Source organism: Penaeus monodon, chromosome 30 (genome assembly GCF_015228065.2).
Source record: "Penaeus monodon isolate SGIC_2016 chromosome 30, NSTDA_Pmon_1, whole genome shotgun sequence".
NCBI lineage: Eukaryota > Metazoa > Arthropoda > Malacostraca > Decapoda > Penaeidae > Penaeus > Penaeus monodon.
In genome coordinates this window covers 27,783,087-27,783,465 of record NC_051415.1, presented here as the reverse complement: position 1 = coordinate 27,783,465, position 379 = coordinate 27,783,087, and the positions used below count along the sequence as shown (strand labels likewise).

The 379-nt window shown below is 46.7% G+C and overlaps 1 protein-coding gene across 1 annotated transcript in view; it reads right to left on the bottom strand.

Annotated features, from left to right (window-relative positions):
- Positions 1-379, bottom strand: part of LOC119592316 (glutamate receptor ionotropic, delta-1-like) — a 10,958-nt gene that overhangs the window by 561 nt on the left and 10,018 nt on the right. Inside the window, exon 8 of the mRNA XM_037941143.1 lies at positions 47-195. Coding sequence (XP_037797071.1) covers positions 47-195 — 149 coding nt within the window. The remainder of the gene's footprint in view (positions 1-46; positions 196-379) is intronic.

The window sequence follows — 379 nt, the reverse complement described above, 5'->3', positions numbered from 1 at the left end:
CGACCATCTCTGCATTTTACCTACCCAGCCACCCAAAGATACCCACTGTATTGTAAAGGCGTCCCTGTACGGTGATCCAGGCTGTAATATGATCCCGAACCTCGTCGAGAAGAAATGATCCCTAACGACGGTCATGCGGCACTCTCCGTACAGCGCTTCTTCGTCAGCCACTGCAAACTCCAGCCAAGAATTGTCCTGTGGAAATTTGCATTCGATTGGTGTCGTTGGAGGGAAGGATTTCCGTCGCTGGTGATAATTGTTTTAGGATGTGCGCGATGTAAATACTGCTAATCGAAGGTGGTGCTTAAAAAAAAAGAGCTGTCGTGTCTGCGATGACCCGTCGTGAGTAAGAATGTTAAATTGAGAGAAAGAAAAAAAA